This window comes from Cynocephalus volans, chromosome 8, assembly GCF_027409185.1.
Source record: "Cynocephalus volans isolate mCynVol1 chromosome 8, mCynVol1.pri, whole genome shotgun sequence".
NCBI classification, from domain to species: domain Eukaryota; kingdom Metazoa; phylum Chordata; class Mammalia; order Dermoptera; family Cynocephalidae; genus Cynocephalus; species Cynocephalus volans.
The window spans coordinates 110,928,660-110,949,448 of record NC_084467.1 but is presented as its reverse complement, the minus strand read 5'-3'; the positions used below and the strand labels follow the sequence as shown (position 1 = coordinate 110,949,448).

At 38.9% G+C, this 20,789-nt stretch overlaps 1 protein-coding gene across 2 annotated transcripts; it reads right to left on the bottom strand.

The window, feature by feature from the left end:
• Positions 1–373: 373 nt before the first annotated feature.
• Positions 374–955, bottom strand: LOC134384937 (small proline-rich protein 3-like). 2 transcript variants are annotated; one of them, XM_063106756.1, is made up of 2 exons: positions 763–955; positions 374–450 (listed from the first exon to the last, which is right to left on the bottom strand). In XM_063106756.1, exons 1-2 carry the CDS (start codon positions 953–955, stop codon positions 374–376), a joined length of 270 nt encoding a protein of 89 aa, XP_062962826.1. The 2 variants fall into 2 exon arrangements, with proteins under 2 accessions (XP_062962826.1, XP_062962825.1); XM_063106755.1 differs by having other exon boundaries at positions 374–718; positions 788–955.
• Positions 956–20,789: the final 19,834 nt, after the last annotated feature.

Below are 20,789 nucleotides of genomic sequence, written 5' to 3'. Positions count from 1 at the left end.
CAAAGGGGGAAGTTTCAGCCAATAACACACACAACCAAGAGTTGAGCTAAAAGTGATTTAATGGAGGCAGAACAGGAAACATGCACATTTCTTCCCATCCAGAATCCCTCTTCAAATGAACCTAAAGCAATTGAAGACGAGCAAAGTCACTAAGACCTTCTGCTTAATTCAGAGGATCAGGGACTTTTCAGAGTATGCATAAGGGAAAGCTTCACAGTACATAATTTTAGGATACAAATAAGAGAGAGACTATGACTCAGGGTGACAACATACTAATTACAAGATCTGCAAACAATTAAGACACAGAAGCAGATGAGACGAGGGTATTCAGCATCCAGTGGTCGGCTTCTCAAGGGCATGGCTGTAGGCCATACTACTTCTGCTTGGTCTTCTGCTGAGGTGAGCCTGGAGTGACTGTTGAGGGGAATGGCTCCGGTACCTTGGTGTAGCCTGTCTCCGGAATGTTGGTATAGCCCGGCTCAGGGACCTTGGTGCAGCCTGACCCAGGGACCTTGGTGTAGCCTGACTCAGGCAACCTGATGTAGCGTGACTCAGGCACGTTGGTGTAGGATGACTCTGGAACTTTGGTATAGCCCAGCTCAGGGATGTTGGTGCAGCCTGACTCAGGGAACTTAGTGTAGCCTGACTCAGGGACCTTGGTGCAGCCTGACTCAGGGACCTTGGTGTAGCCTGGCTCAGGGACCTTGGTGTGGCCTGACTCAGGGACCTTGAAGTAGCCTGGCTCAGGGACTGCAGTGTAGCCCGACTCAGGCACCGTGGAATAGACTGGCTCTGGAATCTTGGTGTTTCCAGGTTGTGGATCCTGGGAATGGCATGGCTCCTTGGTTACAGGAACAAATGGTTCCTGAGGTGGAGGCTGGCTGGGTTGCTTCACCTGCTGCTGCTGAAGCTGCGGGGGTGGAGTGAAGGGCTGCTTCTGCTGGTAGGAACTCATGCTTCAAAGGATGCTGGACCTAGAGGCAGAGAAGCTGACTCAGTGGTTTAGACAAACAAAGAAGCCCAGTTTCATGACAAATATCCCTCATTTCATGCTTCTTCAGAAATAAGAGCCTGGCTTTTCTTTCTTTCTTTTTCCCAGAATTTGAGATTATTGGACACTTTGATTATCCCTGCACACTTTCAAGGGGAGAAGGCAAAGTCGATTTGTTCTGTGCCATGTGAGTGGAGCCCTTCTCTATGCTTCTTTTCTTCCTGGCTCATCTAAAAACCTGCACACAATGCAAAAATACAAGGCGAAGAACACAACAGCAGCCTCCTCAGACTGATGTAAGGTCCCAGGTTTGCAACAATTTGGGAAGGTGATAGAGTCAATATTCCGAAGTCTACCCACTCAAGACCACCTTACTGACATGCCTTAGCTCTCAAAGGAGCTCTATATCAACCTCCCCCGGTGGCTCCCATAATCCACCTCTGAGCCTTTGTTCACATCCTCCTCCTGCTGATGCTTCTAGAAGACTTTCCACTCCATCCCTGCTTATCCTCACATGCTCATGTGTCATTGTTCTCCTCGATGCTTTCTGCTAGAGTTCAGTCACCTCCTCATTTTGCCACAGCATGTTATTTGCTTCCTTTTTCTACTAGTCACTTTCCATGCTGTATGTTCACAAATTATGACGATACTTTCATGGAGTAAAAGAAAACTTATCTTTTAAACTTCTAAATTGCTAGTGCAGTATCTTCTAGATTTCAAATTCTCTATAAATATTAGAGGGAGAATGAAAATGTAACTAAAAGTGCCCTTGGATGGGCATATGCTCCTGTTAACAAATCTTTGCAGAAATCACTCCCTCTTTCTGACCCCAAGTTAGTTCCACAGCTGTAATCTGAGTGGGAAGTCAAAAGATTTAGAGTCACCTTAAACAAAAGTCGCCATTGCATTTAAAATAAATATGTCTTTAGCATGGCAAAGAGATCCCAATCCATATAAAGAAATGATGGAAGAATATTAAGAAATTTCAAGTGGGGGAGACTCACCCGGTTTGCAGAGAAGTTTAAGCTGTCTGGCCTCGGAGTCTGATGAGAAGTGTAGGGCCAACTGGAATTTTATACAGAAAATGAGCCCAGCCTTAAGGAAGTGGAATTATTTGGGGCTGCTCTACCTTCATTCCAGCTACATTACAACTTTTGTGATGAAAATCTCTGGCTTAACATTTTTTGGCACTTATTGTCTGACAATGAAGTCACCTGGGCCCAACCCCCCTGTCCACCTTTGTGGTGTGGTTGCTGTGGGCAGCACACTTCTTGGGTGGTAATGGATTAAATTAGGAGGAAGTTCTGGCCTGCTGGGACCAGAAGCAACCATGTCTCCTGGCCAAGGCCCTAATGTTTAGTCCAGATTGGTGGTATTGGACGTGTTAGTATTTGAAGTGGATGTATAGATAACAATAGGCATTTCTGGTTCTTCTGGGAGGCCATGAGGGTAGTGCAGATTAAGTGAATCATTTCTTTTTCAGTGTCTCAGTGGACCCAGGCCTGGGAAGAGGAATGAAAGGATAAAATGCTTGCTTTGGAAATGAGTTATCTTCACCCTGGAGGGAGGCTTAAGATGCTGTATTGACCAGGGTTAGGAGATATCATTGGGGATGAATAGTCAGGACTGGTGAGATCTGTCTGACATAACTGTGCAGCCCAGAAGACCCTTCCTCCCGTGGTGTTTTGTCTTCTTTGGGGGTGACACAGGAACAAGGGAGCTTGGATTCCCTGAGTTCATACAGCAGTCCATTCCTCTGATCACAATGGGATGAACCTGAGGTCACTAACCCAGAGTTGCCCTCGATACACAATCTCTTACTGGGTGTGGCCCTTGAAAAATCCAGATAACCTTGAAACTCAGGTGTGTGGATAGCTCCTCCCTTCCCATTGCACCACCGCTGTTACCTTCCATGAACCTGATACCCTGGGCACAGATCAACCAGCAGCTCCTTCCACCAGTTCCCCAAAGCTGGCAGTTGTACTTTATCCGCACACACTGCCTGGTTATCGTGGGTGCTCAGTCAGTGGGAAGTTATTGGTTTTGTGATTAGATCTGTAGGTTCATGGAAGGGAGGAATTCAGAAAGGAAGAAATGAAGGAGGAAGAAATAACAGAAACAGAGAGAAAGAAAAGGAGGAGAAGGAGAGGAGAGAAAAGGAGAAGACAAATTAAGAGAAAGAAAAGTATTTTAGAGAGATGTAGAGAAACTGTTTGAGAACCACAGAGCTCTTTCTTGAACGTGATTCACTGTCTGTGACAGGCCTCGTGGGGGCAGCTGAGAAGAGGGTGAGGGTTCATCAGGAGCGGACACTCCCGCTGCCTTCCCCACCCATCTCTCCTCCCCTCTCTGCTAACCTTTGACCAGCCTCCTCCCTCCGGGTGGTTTCAGGGCCACTGCCACGCCTATGCTCTAGTCTCTGGTATCACATTAGCCAGTATCACATTAGCTCTCTTTTATGGTTGGGTTCAGGTGTCTCTTCTCACCAAAACCATCTTCTAGAAGCCCCTGCCACAGGGAACTCTGTCCAGACCCTGCTGCTCCATGTGGGATTCTTACTTCTAGAGGAACCTGCTTCTTCCTCCTCTTTATGAGTCTGGATCTGTCTTATGGTCTCCCTTGATTCTGGATCTTGGTTCATTTCCTGTGTTTCTTCCCTGGATGGGCTCTCTCTTGCCCTTCCCTAACTGGTGCCTCAATCACCCCCACAAAGGCCTCTCTGGCCTCACCTTCTTGAACGTCTAATTTTACCCCAACCCTGCTTTTCCTGTTTGTTTGGCCAAGCAAACCCAGTGGCTGAGTGTCAAGGCTTTTCTGCCCTTCAGAGAAGCCCCGTTTCTTCATTGACAGTGTTTGGTGTGCTGTTGAATCTGGCCTCAGTGTCAGAGAGGGTGAACTGAATGGCTTCTAATGGTCAGTCCCACCTCCCTAGGAACTCTGGTCTTTCCCACTGGCTCCCTTCTCCTGTGGCAGGGGACTGCTACTCTTCCAAGTTCATTGTCCTGGGACTTCGGGGACCTATTTGTATATGGTACTGGGTACCTCTCAGTCACTTTCCAAATATTCTGGATCTTGTTCTTTTGCCTGTCATGACCACGTGCTTCATTCCCACACATTGTCTGGGACTCTGCCTATCTTTTTCCCTTTTTTTAATTTTTATTTTGCTTGATCAGTATACAATGCAGTTGATTTTACCAATTCCTCCTTCCTCCCTCCCTCTCCCTTCCCCCATCAACATCATATCTGTTCACTTGTCTTAACAAGTTCAAGTTCAAGGAATTGTTGTGATAGCTGTGTCTTCTTCCCCCACCAACTCCATTTATTTGTTTGTATGTTTATTTATTTATTTATTTTTAGCTCCCACAAATAAGTGAGAACATGTAGTATTTCTCTTTCTGTGCCTGGCTTATTTCAATTAATATAATTTTCTCTAAGTCCATCCATGTTGCTGTGAATGGTAGTATTTCATTTTTCTTTTGGTATAGAAGAGTAGTATTCCATTGTGTAGGCATACCACATTTTCCTTATCTACTCATCTGATGATGGACATTTGGGCTGGTACCAACTCTTGGCTATTGTAAATAGTGCTGCAATAAACAAGGGAGTACAGATATTCCTTTGACATGATGATTTCCATTCCTCTGGGTATATACCCAGCACTGGAATAGCTGGGTCATATGGTAGATCTATCTGTAATTCTTTGAGGAACTCCATGCCATTTTCCATAAAGGCTGCACCATTTTGCAGTCCCACCAACAGTATAGGTGGGTTCCTTTATCTCCACAATCTCGCCAGCATTTATCATTCTGTCTTTTGGATGTTAACCAAAAGAGGGAGATGGTAACTAAAGTGGAGTGAGATGGTATCTAAAAGTGGTTTTGATTTGCATTTCCAAATGCTGAGTGATTTGAGCATTTTTTCATGTGTCTGTTAGCCATTCATGTATCTTCCATTGAGAAATGACTATTCATGGAATACTACTCAGCTATAAAAACGAATGAAATACTGCCATTTGCAACAACATGGATGGACCTTGAGAGAGTTATATTAAGTGAAACAAGTCAGGCACAGAAAGAGAAATACCACATGTTCTCGCTTATTGGTGGGAGCTAAAAATTAATATATAAATTCACACACACACACACACACACACACACACACACACACACACACACACACACACACACACACACACACACACTAAACCGGGGGGTGGGAGAAGAAGATATAACAACCACAATTACTTGAAGTTGATACGACAAGCAAACAGAAAGGACATTGTTGGGGGGGGGGAGGGAGAAGGGACGGAGGTTTTGGTGATGGGGAGCAATAATCAGCCACAATGTATATCGACAAAATAAAATTTAAAAAAAAAAATAAATAAAATAAATTTTTTAAAAAAGAGAAATGACTATTCAGCTCCTTTGCCCATTTTTAATTGGGTTACTTGTTTTTTCACTGTTACGTTGTATGAGTCCTTGTATATTCTGGATATTAATCCTCTGTCAGATGTATATTTTGCAAATATTTTCTCCCACTCTGTTGGTTGTCTTTTTGCTCTGTTAATTGTTTCTTCTGCTGTGCAGAAGCTTTTTAGTTTGATATAATTCCATTTCTTTATTTTTCCTTTGGTTGCCTGTACTTTGGGGGTGATATTCATGAAGTCTGTATCCAATCCTACTTCCTGGAGTGTTTCCCCTATGTTTTCTTTAAGGAATTTTATTGTTTCAGGATGTATATTTAATTCTTTAATCCATTTTGAATTGACTTTGGTATATATGGTGAGAAGTACAAGTCTAATTTCATTCTCCTAAATATGAATATCCAGTTTTCCCAGCAGCATTTGCTGAAGAGGGAGTCTTTTCCTCAATGTGTAGTCTTGGTGCCTTTGCCAAAGATCAAATGACTGTAGGTGTATGGGTTGACTTCTTCTGTCTGGATTCTCTATTCTTTTCCATTGGTCTGTGTGTCTATTTTTATGCCAGTGCCATGATGTTTTGGTTACTATAGCTTTGTAGTATAGTTTAAAGTCAGGTAGTGTTATGCCTCCTGCTTTACTTTTTTTTTTCCCCCTCAGGATTGTTTTCACTTTTCATGGTCTTTTGTTATTCCATATGAATGTTAGGATTGTTTTTTCCATTTCTGAGGAAAATGTTATTGAAATTTTGATGGGGATTGCATTGAATCTGTAGATCACTTTTGGTAGTATGGACATTTTCATAATGTTAATTCTTCCAATCCAAGAGCATGGGATATCTTTCCATCTTCTTGTGTCCTCTTTAATTTCTCTTGATAGTGGTTTGTAGTTCTCATTGTAGAGATTTTTCAAATCCTTGGTTAACTTTATTCCTAGGTATTTTATTTTTCTGGTGGCTATTGTAAATGGGCTAGCTTTTTTGATTTCTTTTTCTGCATGTTCACTGTTGGAGTATAGAAATGCTACTGATTTTTGTGTGTTAATTTTGTATCCTGCAACTTTGCTGAAATCATTTATCAACTCTAAGAGTTTTTTTGTAGAGGCTTTAGGCTGTTCAATATATGGGATCATGTCATCTGCCAACACGGACAGTTTGACTTCATCTTTTCCAATCTGGATGCCCTTTATTTCCTTCTCTTCCCTGATTGCTCTGCCTAGTACTTCAAACACTATGTTGAATAGAAGTGGTGAGAGTGGGCATCCTTGTCTTGTTCCTGTTCTTAAGGGAAACGCTTTCAGCTTTTCCCCATTCAGGATGATATTGGCAGTGGGTTTGTCATATATGGCTTTAATTGTGTTAAGATTCTTTCCTTCTATACCCAGTTTATAGAGTCTTTATCATGAATGAATGTTGAATTTTGTTAAATGCTTTTTCAGCATCTATAGAGATGATCATATGGTTTTTGTCTTTGATTTTACTGATGTGGTGCATCACATTTATTGATTTGCCTATGTTGAACCAACCTTGCATCCCTGGGATGAATCTCACTGGATCATGGTGGACAATTTTGTGTACGTGTTGCTGTATTCTGTTAGCTAGTATTTTACTGAGGATTTTTGCATCTGTATTCATCAAGGATATTAGCCTGTTGTTTTTGTTGTTGTTGTTGTTGTTGTTGTTGTATCTTTGTCTGGTTTTGGTATCAGGGTGATGTTTGCCTCATAGAATGAGTTTGGGAGAAAGGCCTCTGTTTCAACTTTTTGAAATAGTTTGTAGAGAATTGGTATCAATTCCTCTTTGAAGGTTTTGTAGGACTCTGCAGTGAACCCACTAGTCCTGGGCTTTTCTTTGTTAAGAGCCTTCTAATAACAGCTTCAATCTCTTTGATTGCTATTGGTCGGTTCAGATTTTCTTTGTCATCTTGGCTCAGTCTTGGTAGTTTGTGTATGCCCAGAAATTTATCCATTTCCTCCAGGTTTTCAAATTTGTTGGCATATAGTTGTTTATAGTAGTCTCTAATGATTCTTTGTATTTCTGAAGTATCAGTTGTAATACCACCTTTTTCATTTCTACTTTTTGCGGTTTGTATCTTCTCTCTTCTTTTTGTAGTTAGCCTTTGTAAGCATTTGTCAATTTTATCTATCTTTTCAAAAACCCAACTTTTTGTTTCGTTGATCTTTTGTATCATCTTTTGGTTTTCTATTTCATTTAGTTCTGCTCTGATCTTATTTATTTCTTTCCATCTACTAACTTTGGGTTTGGATTGTTCCTGTTTTTCTAGTATTTTAAGGTGAAGTGTTAGGTTGTTTACTTGCCATCTTTCCATTCTTCTGAAGTAAGCATTTAATGCAATAAATTTCCCCCTTGCTATCTCACAGGTTTTGATATGATGTGTAATTATCTTGCAGTATCCCATAGGTTTTGGTATGATGTGTTGTTATTTTCATTAGCTTCAATAGGTTTTTTGATTTCCTGTTTAATTTCTCCTTGGACCCATATGTCATTAAGTAAAATGTTGTCTAATTTCCATGTGTTCATATGGTTTCCAGAGTTTCATTTGTTATTGATTTCTAATTTTATTCCATTGTGGTCTGAAAAAATACATGAAATAATTCCAATTTTCAAAAATTTGTTGAGACTTGATTTATGACCTAACATGTGGTCTATCCTGGAGAATGTTCCACGTGCTGATGGGAAGAATGAATATTCTGATGTTGTTGGATGGAATTTTCTGTAGATATCTGCCAAGTCCAATTTGTCTAAAGTGTTGTTTAGATCTTGTGTTTCTCTCTTGATTCTTTGCCCAGATGATCTGTGCAATATTGAGAGTGGGTTGTTCAGGTCCCCCACTATTAAGGTATTAGTGTCTATCTCTTTCTTTAGGTCTAATAAATTAGACCTAAATTGCTTTATAAATCTGGTTGCTCCAATGTTGGGTGAATATATATTTATGATTGTTACATCTTCTTGATGGACAAATCCTTTTATCATTATATAGTGGCCTTCTTTATCTCTTTTTATGGTTTTTATTTTAAAGTCTATCTTCTCTGTTATAAGAATAGCTACTCTAGCTCATTCTTTGTCTCTGTTTGCATAGTATATCTTTTTCCATCCTTTTACTCTTAGTCTATGTATGTCTTTACATGTAAGGTGAGTCTCTTGAAGGAAGCATATTGTTGGGTCCATCTTTTTAATCTAATCAGTCAGTCTGTGTCTTTTGAGTGGGGAATTTACAGTAAGAGTTATTATCGCAAGGTGTTGATGTACTCTTGGCATTTTATTGATTTTTTGTTTGGATGTTTATATATCTTCTGTTCCTTTCTTTCTGATTTACTGTTTGTCTTCTGTGTTTGTTGGTTTCTTGGGATGGTAGATATACTTTTTTCCTCTTTATTGTTAGCATTTTTGTTTTACTGGTATGTTTTGTTCTTTCTTGAGTATTCATGGTAGTGCTGGTTGTTTTTCAGGTGCCATACCCAGTACTTCCTTGAGAATTTCTTGTAAGGCTGGTCATGTGGTAGTGAACACTGGCAATTTTTGTTTGTCTGAGAAATATACTATTTTTCTTTCATTTTGGAAGGATAGCCTTGCTGGGTAAAGTATTCTTGGCTGGCAATTTTGGTCTTTTTTGTATTTTGAATATATCATCCCATTTTCTTCTGGCTTTTAGGGTTTCTGATGAAAAGTCTGTTGTTAGTCTGATAGGGGCTCCTTTATAGGTGACTTGATGCTTCTCTTTAGCAGCTTTTAAAATTCTCTTTTTCTTTGAGTTTTGCCTATTTGACTATGACATATCTTGGAAAGAAACTTTTTGGGTTGAATGTGGTTGGAGATCTTTGAGCCTCCTGAATCTGAAGATCTGTGTCTTTCCCTATACCTGGGAAGTTTTCTGCTATTATTTCATTCAACAAAATAAAAAACACAACAGAGAGTTTAACCAGCAGGCTAGAACAAGCAAAAGAGAGAATTTCTGACCTTGAAGACAGCGTGTTTGAAATAACACAGGCAAACAAACCAAAAAAAAAAAAAAAAAAAAAAAAAAAAGAAAGAAAGAAAGAAAAGAAAAGAAAAGAAAAAAGAATTTAAAAAATTGAAGAAAATCTAAGAGAGATAACAGGCAAACTTAAGCACTCAAATATCAGAATCATGCATATTCCAGAAGGGGAGGAAAAAAGAAACAACATTGAAAACATATTCAGTGAAATAATAGCAGAAAACTTCCCAGGTATAGGGGCTGCCAGTTTGGTGCTGCTGCCTTGGATCCTATAGAACACTGATAAAAAAGCATATAATACTTCATACTCAGGAATTCTGGTTTTAACCTTCAGTTACTCATCTGACAGCTGCATCTGGTGTGGGCCTCAGGCTGCTTCTACTCATGGAGGCAGGCAGCTGGCAGGTAAAAGCAGATCACATGGTGAGAGGAAGGAAGAGAGCCTGTCTCTCTTTTTCTGACCTGGGGTTCTCTGATGCCACAGTGTGAGATGTGTGTGGGAATCTGTAATGCACCCGCAGACATACAAGCTTGAAGTTCAGCATAGTTAATGCCTAGCGGCCATACTTCACAAATGGAAGACATGACTTGAGAGATAATGCTTCCCTCTTTCACTCCCAGAAAAAAACCCTTCTGTGATGCAGTTTTTCTGTCCTCTCAGATGATCCTGGGGATCAAGTTCTGGTTGCCCTTGATGGTTGCCTACTTACTGACATCTTTGTAATGTATTAATTTTTCCTTTTGCCTAGTTTCAGTCACCCTTTATCCCATACTCCTGCTCCCTATCATTATATTCCCAAAGAAACTAGCTGTACCTAAGACTTTGTCTTAGGCCATTTTTTATTGGAATCCAGGCAAGGACATGTTATGAAACACATGCTCCATTTGAGTTGCAGAAAGAAAAACACAATTGCCCAGTGACAGAAATCAGCGCCCAGGCCAAAGTCAAAGGAATCATCTGATGGATCAGTGTAAGAAATTTGGAATTGTTGTAAGGCTTGTCTTTGGAGACTCTGGAACTGGGTCACCCAATAGAGTAGCCACTAGCCATATGTGACTATTTAAATGCAAATGTAGGCTTTTGGGATCTGGATTAGGGAAGAACAGCATTGTGAGACAGAATCTTACCATGGCTGAGCAATTGGAACTCTGGTGTAGACTCTGTGGTTGGATATTTATGTACTCTCCTCTATACACAATTCTGCTCCTGATTTATTTTTGTGGGGTTTTAAACCCTGGAGTTGGGATGGTGAATGTAATGCAACAAAGTTAACATCATAATATGGCGGTGGAGGGCAGGGGGGGGGGGATAAAGTGCACTGGTAGTCTTTGGGTCTGGGTTGTGTCGAGAGATGCCCCATGTATGAGGCTATCCCAGCAAGCCAGGCATTGGTTCTGAGGTACCAGGAGCATGCTCTGGGATTTGGAGATCACTGCCTCTGTCACCATCAGCATCTTTCTACAGTTCCTAGCTAAATCAGCCACCATGACCCAGCAGGATTCTGCTCACCAGAAAACTGCTCCCCCACAATGACAGAAGCACAGCCTTCACAGGTGACGTGTCCACCAGGATGTCATGTTTCAGGAGTTAATGAAAATTAAACAGCATGCAGTGACAAAGTGCCAATCACTTGAAGTCTTTCTGCACTGCTTGCTCTGTAGGATTGTAATTCAGACATAGATGAATTAACTTCCTGCATTGTTTCCTAGTACAGTTTGTTGTCTTGGTTCTTCCTAAAGGAACATCAGTGCAATATTAACAAAGTAAAAAGATAAACTTTCTCATTATTTTGTTATCATTATGGACATCATGGACTCTCTGATAGAATCTCAAGGACCCTTGAAAATCTGCACATTATATTTTGAGAACCATTGATGTAGGATCACAACCTCAATGTGCCTAGATTTGCAAAATTAAGAAAATTCCTATTTTTGGCCCAGCCACATTGGCCCCTGAGGGAAGGTAATGCACAAATTCTTGAGATGGGGGAAGACCTAAAAACCTCACAAATTACTATCTCAATAAAAGTATTTTGCCAGGGCTGTCACACTAATGAGAAGGGTTAGGTGGAAGGAGGACTAAAATGGCTACTGAGTGCTTGAGAAATAAGATCTAATTACAAAAAGAAAAATCTCAATGTATTATCCATTTGAATGTCCTTTCCTCACAGATATTAAAAATTCGTTATCTGTCTTTTTTTTTTAATGCAGAAACATGATATTTGCAGAGGGGCTTATATCTTTAAATAGGCAAGGCAGCCTCAAAAAAGTGTTATATCTCAGAACCACAGTGCACCAGAGATGAACAACACCCCCATACTTTGTGTGAATCACTCATCCTGTCTGATCTTCCTCCTTGAGTTTTCTAGAAGGGAGAAGTCATTGCATTTTTCACTATCACCCACTTGCAGTTAAAATAACTACAATTCTATTTAAGATAGTCCTTGATGAGAGAATAATCATGATTTTACGGAACTAACCTAAATGTCCATCAATGGATGACTGGATAAGGAAATTATGGCATATATACACAATGGAATACTACTCACCCATAAAAAAGAATGAAATTCTACCATTTGCAACAACACGGATGAGCCTGAAGAAAATTATCCTAAGTGAAACAAGCCAGATACCGAAAGAGAAATACTGCATGTTCTCACTCATAACTGGGAGCTGAATCCATAAATAAACAAACGAACAATAAAGAGAGACAGAGAGAAAGAAAGAAACAACAATCACACTAATATGTGATTGTATTATGTATCAATGTTGTACCCCACATGTATGTATTATAAAAAATAAAAAATTTTAAAGAATTAAAACCGCTCCCCCGCCTTTTAGTACATGCCTTTTTTGAAAGTCTGTGTGGAAGTGGAGACAATCCCAGGCATTGCTCCCTTCCACAAGAAATCAACAAACAATGATAAAAAGCAAAAATTGCCATCCTGAAACCAGCAGAACTCAAGGGAAGAGGAAGAGAGAGGCCCGCTGAGACCGCAAAGGTGTGGAAAGCCACGGCGGGGGCAGGAGGAAGGATCACTTCAGAGGCCTCAGTGGCTCCCCGAAGCCAGCATGGCGCAGCGCACAGCGAAGAGCCCTCAGAGTCTGCAAAGCAGGTGCAGCGCTGTTCACGAGAAGCCACTCGGAACCAGCAGAGGGGAAAAGCGCTACACCACTGGGAAAAAAGAATCACTTCAGAGTGCCTCATTCCACCCACTAAGCTGGCATGGCTGCTTGTGAAGTGTCCCGCCCCGCCACCGCATAGGTGGAAGGGACAGCATCAGGCGGGCCAGGAGGAAAGGATTTCTGAGCACTCCATTCATTCCCTGCCCTCAGGCCAACATAGCCGCTCAATTAGCTACTTGAAGTTATGCTGTTGACCGCAGTCTTCCCACAGTGCTGTAGAACACTAGATCTTATTCTTGCTCTCTCTACAATTTTATGCATTCTAGACACAAGTCCTATGTCAGATATGTGATTTCAAAGTATTTTCTCCCAGTCTATAATTTGTCATTTTGTCCTCTTAATAGGGACTTTATGGAGCAAAATTTTTCATGTGGATAAGGTTCAATTTATGAATTTTTCCATTTTGGGGTCAGACTTTTGGTGTCAAGTCTAAGAACTCTTTGCCTAGTCCTAGGTCCCAAAGATTTTTTCCTGTTTTAGAAAAATATAGTTTTATGTTTTTCAGTTAAGTTCATGATTCATTTTGAGTTAATTTTTGTATACGGTGTGAAGTTTAAGTTAATTTGTTTACTTATGGCTATCCAATTGCCCAAGCACCATTTATTTATTGAAAAATTTTTCTCTCTTTCATTGTATTGCTTTTGCCCTTTAAAAAAAATAATTGGACATATTTGTGTGGATTTAGGGTTTTACAGTCTGTTCCATTGACGCAGGTATCAATCCTTCCTCCTGTCTTGTGCTGTCTTGATTACTGTAGGTATATAGTAATCCTTAACACTGGAAAAAGTGAATCTTCCTACTCTATTCTTGTTTATAAAAATTTTTGGCTATTCTAGAACATTTTAATTTCTGTGTAAATTTAAAAATAAGATTGTCTGTATATACAAAAAGACTTACAGAGATTTTGGTAAGAATTGTGTCAAACTTATAGATCAGTTTAGGAAGTACTGACATCTTTACTATTTTGAGCACTCCAACAGATAAACACAGTATGTCTCTACAATTATGTGGGTGTCCTTTGGTTTATTTTACTCATTCAATTTATATTTATCATACAAATCCTGCATTTCTTTTTTTATTTATAGTATTTCATTTTATATAGAGCAATTTTAAATAGTATTGTATTTTTTATTTCATTTTCATTTCTTCATTGTCTGTATGTCGATATGTAATTGACTTTTATGTGTTGATTTTGTATCTTGTGATATGCTGAACTCACTTATGAGTTCTAGGATTTTAAAAAATTCCTTGGCATTTTCTATGTAGAAAATTACGTTCTTTTTTTTTTTTTTTTTTTTGTAAATAAAAACCATTTTGTTTCTTCTTCTCTGATGAATGGATTTCAATGTAACAATATAAACAATTAGTTAACATGGTTTTTAATCCCATGTTGCAGCTAGGCTTTAAGAAACTACTACTTACCAAGATTTGGTATATTGTTAAAGAGTATCCACAATTATATAAAAAAATCTATTAAGATAATCCTGTAGTTTTTCAACTACATCTTTGTAAGGCCAAATTTTCTTCATGTACTCAACCAAAACAATACAGTGAATGCAGAAGAAGATATAAAAATCCAGCTATTTTCTAGTAACACTGATGTTAAAGATACTTGTAAAACAGTACTATTCTTAAAATTAATTCTTCTGTTTGGGAAAATACAGTTGATTTATGTTAACCTGCAATGAATTTACATGGGCATTTTAAATAAATTAATAAACATTCAAAAATGTAAATTAATTTTAATTAAACTTAAATTTAATTAAACATTCAGTGCCTTCATTACACTAGACACATCTCAAGTGTTCAATAGCCACATGTGGCTGGTGATACTGTATTACAGGGCACAGACGTAGAACATGTCTATACGTCAAGTTGTATAGGACAGTGCTGGAGTCTGGAAAATGTGGCATGGTTAAGGATAATGTCTTCTCAGCTGATTACTGAAATGTTGCATGATAACACATTCAGGAAAGAAGTCATTCCTGCTTGAGTCTTTTCAAGAAGATCATGGATGTAACCTATAAAAATGCCACCTCTTACCATATAACAGGCTTTGAAGAGAATATGATGGAACTCCTTCCCGCACACCCCCCCCACCACCCACACACAATTATTTTTGTTGTGTTTTATGTTTTAGACCTACAAGCTTTTGAGGCTCTTTTGCTTTGAGAGGGCACTGCAGCCAGATGGAGAAACCTTCCCAGTTCCCAGGACAACACGTTGTCCGGTGCTGTGGAGGTGGGCACTGCTGAGGTGAGCACTGTGCAGTTGGACACTGGGGAGCTGGGTTCTTGGGAACTGGGCACTGAATAGGTAGACAAAGAATAAATAATTCCTGACCATGGCAAGGTGAGCTCTGTGGAGGTGTATAAGGTCCTGGGCACTTTTGGGTCCATGCCTCTAAGCACTAAAGGGACCATGCAGGTAGAATTACACATGGTAATAGAAAAGGCTGCACTGCACTTGCTTTTACTTGAACTCGGGCAAGTCTAAAGGAAATAAATGGAGGTGTTAGTAGAGGTAAGAGAAATTAATGCTTATATAAAGAGCTGGAAAATTCTTTACTCTCTGAGGATATTCTTTGATTATCTAAATCAATGATTATGATAATAAATGGCTTCCAACTTCCTATTTGACATTTTTTTTCTTTCAGCAATTTGTTCTGTATTTCAAAGCTCCTCTCCATTGTTGTATCATCATTCAAAGAAAATTACTTTTGTGTGTATGTGAAACAACAAGTGTTGGTTGAATGTGATAAGTAATCTCAGGGTTCCAATTCTGAACTGTGCTCAGAAGAAACTATCATCATTACGTACCATGGAACTAAAATGCTCTAAAAAATGATGCAGATGCTGTTCCAAGAGAACTGCTAGATCTCGTATCCTGACATTTGTCATGTATTTTCTTGAAAAAAAATGTAAACATGAATACAAGGATTGTGACTCACCTGATTCACCTGATTTTCTAATACAGATTGAGAATCAAATATTAAAAGCTTTGAAGAATAGCTATCTATAGGGTCAGGCAGCCTATGAATTGAGAAGTGGAACAACTAATACTAGGCTGTTATTTTCCAACTAACACTGCAAACCTCTGAAAGTATTAAAAGAATCAGCAATCATATAGTTATGCAGAAGCAAGGCTTGGGATTGGAGGCCCTTTTTTACCTGGCAGTTTAAATGATAGCGGCAATTGAAGAATTAAAGGATTCTCTAATTCTCGGTCAATGGTGCTCCTTCTTTAATCTATTCATTCATAAAATGTACTGCACACGCATAATGTGCCACTCATTGGAATACATGAATGAGGAGAAACAAAGATCCCTGTGTTTATGGAACTTACATGCAGGTGGTAATGGTCAGAGGTGGGGGGGATATAAATAATACATTTAATTTAAATGTATATTACTGCTATGGAAAAGAAAGTGCAAGTAATTAGTAGTACGAGAATAGGTGGGCTGGGTGGTTACAACTTAAACATACTGTCAAGTTAGACCTCATTGAGAAGCTGACATTTTAGCAGAGAACTGAAGGAGATGAGGGTCTTGAGATATATGGATATCTCAAGAAATAAATGTCCAGGCAAAGAGAATTTCTAATACGACAACCTTAAGACAGGCACATGCACAGTCTGTGCAGAGGCCAGAGTGGAAAGATAGGAATGGGTGAAGGGATGAAAGGCAAGGGGATAAGGAGAGGAATTCTGGCTTCTACTTTTACTCTAGAGGATAAGGGTTCCTTGGCATCCACCTTGCATATGGAATATTGAGCAATAGGAGGGATCTTCACAAAGTTTATGGAAAGATTCGTAAATCTTCTAATTCTATTTTTCTGAATAGAATTTTTTTGAAGTACCATCGTATCTCTCCCATGATCCCTACTCTGAGCTACTCAGCCTGCAGAAGCAATTAGCTCTAAGTAAAATATACTAACGAATGTCTCTTCAAGTGCCCCAATATCACTGCAATTTTCAGATATTTCCACTTTTGAAAACTTCTGCCATACAGAGGAAAAGTTACCTTATAAGGGTGGATTAAATCACATATGAAAGTCATTTGAGAATAAGGAAACTACTTATCCTAAAATTCTCCATTAGCAGACATCAGTTTTTATGTAGTAAGAGTTTCTTAGTTGATAAATAATAACATGTTTAATTGCTAGTGTGATAAATATTTTTGTCCATCTATATCAAAATAATTTATAACTTGAATATCAATGCTATCATTTCATGGTAATTTTTACCTAAGACCAGTCCAATTTTTTAGTCAGTTGTTATCAGTCATGATAAAGAAAAATGCAAAGTAAATATGAGATACAGGTGCATTAGGACAATGCAAAAGTTAGCTAAAAAAGATGCTGGAGTTTGGGAAACACTATGCATTAATATGCACTATAATACCCATGGAAGAGCTTTATTCTTGCCACTTCAAGATTCACAGTTCTTTCAATCAGGTCCTCGTGTAACTCTTCCTGGTCCATAAAATTATGATATAAAAAGATGAGTTATCCTGACCCACAGCCCCTACCCAACATGTAAGAGTGGAGGAGCACAGGAAAACCTCAGTAAAAATTTCCAACTTTTTGTATATGTACTTCCTGTCCATGGGTTGTCTTGAGATCCGTAAGCATTTACAAGCAGAACCATGGAGATTAATGAGCACAGGAGAAGCTGTAGACAAAGGGCACAGAGAACAGTAGACCTGGGTGTGCCTTCTGGAAATGAGAATCAGGGGGAGAGTGGGCTTCATAATTCTTGTCAGGTGGGATTTCAGATTTGCAGTGGACAGTGATGCCCATTCTTCATCTCTCCACATGGAAATTTTTACTGAGGTTTTTCAACTCTGTTCCACTATGGCATGTTGCACTTATGATGGGGGAAGAAATAGTTTGTCTTTTTTTTAATGTCAAAATTTTCTGGTCCATGAACACCTGGTCCATGATCACCTGAAGGAGTCAGAGATCTGGATGAGAAGGATTTAATGCGTTGTACTGATTTTTTTTTCAGGAGGAGGTAAGTATTTTACATGTATGAGAAAAAAGGAAGCAAATATATATTTGATAATCAAAAGAGTGAATTGTGGCAGCCTTTGAAGAATCACTGATATCTGAGTTTTCTTCCCTTCTTTAGGCACAGGCATGTTTCACATTGTCGGGCTCAGTAGTTATGTGGGGCCATAGAAATGCATTGCACCCAGTGGAATTTGCTCATAAGTGATGAAGATCACCCTGGCCCTAGGAACAAGTTTTCTTGTTCCATATCCAGTCTATTTCCAGGTGCACATGGAAATGTGAAGAGGAGAGAGAGATCCTAGAAAATGATAAAACTACACAAAGCAAGGAGCCTGCGTCCCCAAACCTTCCTGCCAATTCACATTCAATTATGATATGTGCCCAAATAACTGTTTTTTTTACTAAGCCACTGTGAGCATGAGCTTTTTTATTGAATAATTTATTTTACTATAATAATACCCAAAGAATAAGTATTTTTAATTTTAATTTTTATGTATTTGCTAGACATAATGATTACTTATAAGAGGTAAAAAAAACAAAACAAAACAAAACAAAACAAAAAAAAACAAAAAAAAACCCGAAATAAGTTAAGTAAGCTAGAGGATTATGAAATTATTTGATTATCAGTTTTCGAAGGAATTTTCTGTTTCTTAAGCAATATTAGCTGTAACCAAATGAAAATTTTTATGCTAGTATATACCATATAAAATAGAAACATATTCAGTAATTTACATAGTACAATAGAATAATAATTGTATCTATTTTAATGGACCTACATAATTCTATAATGTATGTTGTTGTTTTTCTCTTGAGGAAGGTTAAGTGAATTGTGATGTCATACCTCTTGCTCCCATGATCACTACCTCACTCATGAGAGAAATGGACAGTCTCCAAATGGGGAGACTGTCAGTTGAATTGGAGAGATATTACCCTGCCCTCAGGAATTCTTGGTATTCTAAGAGATACAGAAAACCTCTTTCCAAGTGTATTGCAGGTACAGTCAGGAAAGAGCCGGTGGCTTGTGATTATGAGTACTGCTACATTAGATGTGTAGGAGGGGGAATGAGGTTGGGGAAGGATCAGGTTCAAGGCCTTGCCAGAGGACAGGAGAGATCCAGGTTCAGAGAGCATAGTGCATATTCATGAAGTCTGTGCCCAGTCCTATTTCCTGAAGTGTTTCCCCTATGTTTTCTTTAAGAAGTTTTATTGTCTCAGGGTGTATATTTAAATCCTTAATCCATTTTGAGTTGATTTTAGTATACGGTGAGAGGTATGGATCTAGTTTCATTCTCCTGCATATCGATATCCAGTTATCCCAACACCACTTGCTGAAGAGGCAGTCCCTTCCCCAGTGAATAGGCTTGGTGCCTTTGTCAAAGATCAGATGGCAGTAAGTGTGTGGGTTGATTTCTGGATTCTCTATTCTATTCCATTGGTCAGTGTGTCTGTTTTTATGCCAGTACCATACTGTTTTGGTTATTATAGCTTTGTAGTATAGCTTAAAGTCAGGTAGTGTTATGCCTCCAGCTTTATTTTTTTTGCTGAGCATTGCTTTGGCTATTCGTGGTCTTTTATTGTTCCATATAAATGTCTGAATAGTTTTTTCCATTTCTGAGAAAAATGTCTTTGGAATTTTGATGGGGATTGCATTGAATTTGTATATCACTTTGGGTAGTATGGACATTTTCACTATGTTGATTCTTCCAATCCAAGAGCATGGAATATCTTTCCATCTTCTTGTATCCTCTCTAATTTCTCTCAGCAGTGGTTTGTAGTTCTCATTATAGAGATTTTTCACCTCCTTGGTTAACTCAATTCCTAAGTATTTTATTTTTTTGGTGGCTATTGTAAATGGGCAGGCTTTCTTGATTTCTCCTTCTGCATGTTCACTATTGGAGAAAAGAAATGCTACTGATTTTTGTGTGTTGATTTTGTATCCTGCTACTGTGCTGAAATCATTTATCAATTCCAACAGTTTTTTTGTAGAGGTTTTAGGCTGTTCGATATATAGGATCATGTCATCTGCAAACAGGGACAGTTTGACTTCATCTTTTCCAATCTGGATGCCCTTTATTTCCTTCTCTTCTCTGATTGCTCTGGCTAGTACTTCCAACACTATGTTGAATAGGAGTGGTGAGAGTGGGCATCCTTGTCTAGTGCCTGTTCTTAAAGGAAAAGCTTTCAGCTTTTCCCCATTCAGGATGATATTGGCAGTGGGTTTGTCATATATGGCTTTAATTATGTTGAGATACTTTCCCTCTATACCTAACTTATAGAGGGTCTTTGTCATGAATGAGTGCTGAACTTTATCAAATGCTTTTTCAGCATCTGTAGAGATGATCATATGGTCCTGGTGTTTGAGTTTATTAATATGGTGTATCACATTTATTGATTTGCGTATGTTGAACCAACCTTGCATCCCTGGGATGAATCCCACTTGATCATGATGAATAATTTTTCGTATGTGTTGCTGTATTCTGTTTGCTAGTATTTTAGTGAGGATTTTTGCATCTATATTCATCAAGGATATCGGCCTGTAGTTTTCTTTTTTGGTTATATCTTTACCTGGTTTTGGTATCAGGATGATGTTTGCTTCATAGAATGAGTTTGGGAGATTTGCGTCCGTTTCAATCTTTTGGAATAGTTTGTAAAGAATCGGTGTCAATTCCTCTTTGAATGTTTGGTAAAATTCTGCTGTGAATCCATCTGGTCCTGGAACCAGCCCAAATGCCCATCATCAGATGAGTGGATACGGAAAATGTGGTACATCTACACAATGGAATACTACTCAGCTATAAAAACGAATGAAATACTGCCATTTGCAACAACATGGATGGACCTTGAGAGAATTATATTAAGTGAAACAAGTCAGGCACAGAAAGAGAAATACCACATGTTCTCACTTATTGGAGGGAGCTAAACATTAATATATAAATTCACACACACACATACACACACACACACACAAATCGGGGGGGGGAGGGAAGAAGATATAACAACCACAATTACTTGAAGTTGATACAACAAGCAAACAGAAAGGACATTGTTGGGGGGGAGGGGGGGAGGGAGAAGGGAGGGAGGTTTTGGTGATGGGGAGCATTAATCAGCTACAATGTATATCGACAAAATAAAATTAAAAAAAAAAAAAAAAAAAAAAAAAGAGAGCATAGTGCAGACATTCCTCTCAT